Source organism: Phalaenopsis equestris, unplaced genomic scaffold, assembly GCF_001263595.1.
Source record: "Phalaenopsis equestris unplaced genomic scaffold, ASM126359v1 Scaffold000004, whole genome shotgun sequence".
NCBI classification, from domain to species: domain Eukaryota; kingdom Viridiplantae; phylum Streptophyta; class Magnoliopsida; order Asparagales; family Orchidaceae; genus Phalaenopsis; species Phalaenopsis equestris.
This window is the reverse complement of record NW_018164446.1, coordinates 631,668-634,738: the sequence shown is the minus strand read 5'-3', so window position 1 is coordinate 634,738 and position 3,071 is coordinate 631,668. Positions and strand designations below refer to the sequence as shown.

The following is a 3,071-nucleotide window of genomic DNA, read 5'->3' as shown; positions in this document are numbered from 1 at the left end:
GTGTGGGTGTGTGGGTGTGTGTGTGTGTGTGTGTGTGTGTGTGTGTGTGTGTGTGTGTGTGTGTGTGTGTTAATAATAACTTTTTTAGAATATCTAAGTGCTTGAGAGCAGCCACTTATATTGAGGGAGGAGGTTATGCTTTCCCATTGGGCTCATGACCAAACCCTAATCTAGTAGAGATAAAAGAAAAACAATCTTTAAGGAAAAATAATAATTAAAAATACATAAAAACTAAAAAAAAAACATTCTCTATAAGAAAAGAAAATCATGTCTGTAAATGTTAAAAATGAAAATAATTCTGATTGTTATTTTGCAGTAAAGAGAGGAGAGAAAGATGGAAGAGTTGTTGAAGTTGTTTGCATGAATTTTCTGATAATTTCTTGTTAATGAATGTTGTCAAGGGCAGAACCAACCTCTTTCTTGGATAAATATATTATAAAAATAAATTAAAAAAAAATAGCTCATAATCCAAAATTAAAATGTGAATTTTCTTATCTTTGATAAATTAAATAATATTAAAAGCATATTAATCTCTATTGCATTTTTTTATAAATTTAAAAAATGATTCCATGTTTCAAGTTAAATATTCATATTAAATATGATTTCATAAAAGTCTAACTTCAATATGAAACTCAAAAAAATTATTAAAAAACCTAATAAATAAATGTATGCAAAAGAAATAATAAATAAATTTACACATTGAGACTAATTATAATTTTATCTCATTTTTTTTATTTTCTATTTTGCTTAGCTCAAATAAAAGATAAGTTTAAAAATTTTTAATACAAATATATATTAGGAATATAAAAAAAATGAATTTAATTTTCTTTTTTAAATATAGGGGCATTTTACATGCATACCACCCAATTCTTATGTATTTACATATGTAACATATAAACTTCACTGTTTTAAGTTATACCACCCAAAATTTTCATATCATATCAAAATTATCATTATTTTAATAATTTTGATGACACTATTTTAATTTTCAAAAAGTACAATATATTTTTTTATTCATCAGTAAAGTATGTGTGTAAAATTTGAAATTTAGATGTTAGATATGTAAATACATAGGAATTGAGTGGTATGTATGTAAATTTCGCAACAACTTTTTTTCCTGGGAAGATATTGTTGCCGCTTAAGGGTGTGTTTGGGGCAGTTGTAACTTATCTGCTGATAAGCTAGATGCGGTAACTATTACAAATTTTTATTTTTTTGGAAAAGCAAGACTGCAGCCAGAAAGCTGTCACCGCGCCTAGACACTTGCAGTGTGAAAACACTGTTTTCAGCATTTTGAAAACGCATAAGCTGCCAAAATATAGTTTACCAAAACAGCTCATGTGCGTTTTAAAACGTCGCTGTACCAAATAAGCTGCCCTAAACAGACCATTAAATTAAAAAATATCTGACCTTGGGCATTAGCAAAGCCTGTGGTTGTGCTTCCTATTGGCTATATTTAAGATAGCTTAAAGAAATAATAAATCTTTTTAAAAAGAAACTAAAATTTTTAAATCAGCAATTTAACATTTATGTATACTTAATTACCATCCAAGAGCATTTTTAATTCAATATTTAATAAATTAAAAGGTTAAATGACAGGTCAAATGGAGAACATAGGGCAAAGTAATTGTCAGAAAGTAAATAAGCAAAATAATAAATAAAATTTTAGAAAATTACAAATATGACTTTTCTACAAATGTGTTTTTTCTGGAATTTTGTGAATTTAAATTTTCCTAATGGTTTACATGCAAAGAATAAAAATAAAAGAGTGGGCTGGGTTGAGGGGGAGATGATTTTCATACATATAGCTAATATATATATATATATATGTCCGCATGTGTGTCTCTTACCGTGATTTTTGGTTGCAAATTTAATAAATCCCTTAGGATCACAAATTCGATCCCCCCTACAGAATTTCTAATAACATCGGACCAATCTTTTTAATAATATATATATATATGTATGTATGTATATATATAATGTATGTATATATATATACATACATACATACAAATATATTTATATATGACACATATTATTATGAATATACATATTTTACATCTAAATATTAATTATTAAAAAAATAATTTAATATTATAAACACATTTAAATTTATGTATACAAAATGTATTTCACATACAAATTAATATTCATAATTTAAATATGATATTAACTATTTAAAATTATATAGATATGTATATATATATATATAATCTTTTCAAGTATTATTGCAATTTGTTTCCTCTTTTCTGATAAAAAAACAAACATTCCGATTTTGAATACGATATTATCGTGGTCATAAATGCAAGAAATGAAGAGCTAACTTCCCGCGCCATCGCGCACGACCAACAGGAGAAACGAGGTTTTTCTATTCTAATTCAGTTGCGAGTTTATTTACGAATGAGCGTCGAGGAGAAAAAGGGATGAGAAAGATGAGCGAGGAAGGTGAAGAGAAGAAGAGGGACGCGGTTGCCATTGGTCCACATTCTAAACCAAATCCAGACCACATCGGCTTCCCTATTCCGGCGACCCCTCTCGAAGTCGCCGGAACGTACCCTCCCGGTGCCTCCGCTGCATATCCTTACCCGGCGTCGGGCATCTATCCTATAGGCGCCGGCGCATCTTTGCCTCCTCCCGCCGTTCAAGTTCCTTACGCCACTGGTCTTCCATACTATAGTCAGGGATACGGGACCGACCCTGGTATTTTCCTTTCTTTCCTTCTTTCAAGTTTCGTTAAATTTTTTTGTCATCAAGCAGCAGATGGTTAATTTGTGGAATCGCTTTGAGTGGAATATAGTGAATTGGGGATTCATGCTTGGTTAATTTGGTTGAGTGCTGAGAAATGCTATAAATGATGGGCTAAAGTTTTCCTGAAATTAATGAAATTTCTATTTTGATCTTAGGCCCTTCTATTGCGAGAAAAACAGTTCGCAAGTGTTTCTATAGTTCATATATGTCATGATCAGGCCCGAGTATTAGAATTAATTAAGATAATAACAACGGTCGGATGCTATTAACATTTAACAATTATCCACAAAATTATAGAATCTTACAATATATAAAAAAGCCAC

At 29.8% G+C, this 3,071-nt stretch overlaps 1 protein-coding gene across 1 annotated transcript in view; it reads left to right on the top strand.

Moving 5' to 3' along the window:
- The window catches only part of LOC110018161 (pentatricopeptide repeat-containing protein At5g52850, chloroplastic-like), a 21,871-nt gene that overhangs the window by 3,395 nt on the left and 15,405 nt on the right, over positions 1-3,071 (top strand). The window contains exon 2 of the mRNA XM_020715373.1: positions 2,406-2,700. Coding sequence (XP_020571032.1) covers positions 2,406-2,700 — 295 coding nt within the window. The remainder of the gene's footprint in view (positions 1-2,405; positions 2,701-3,071) is intronic.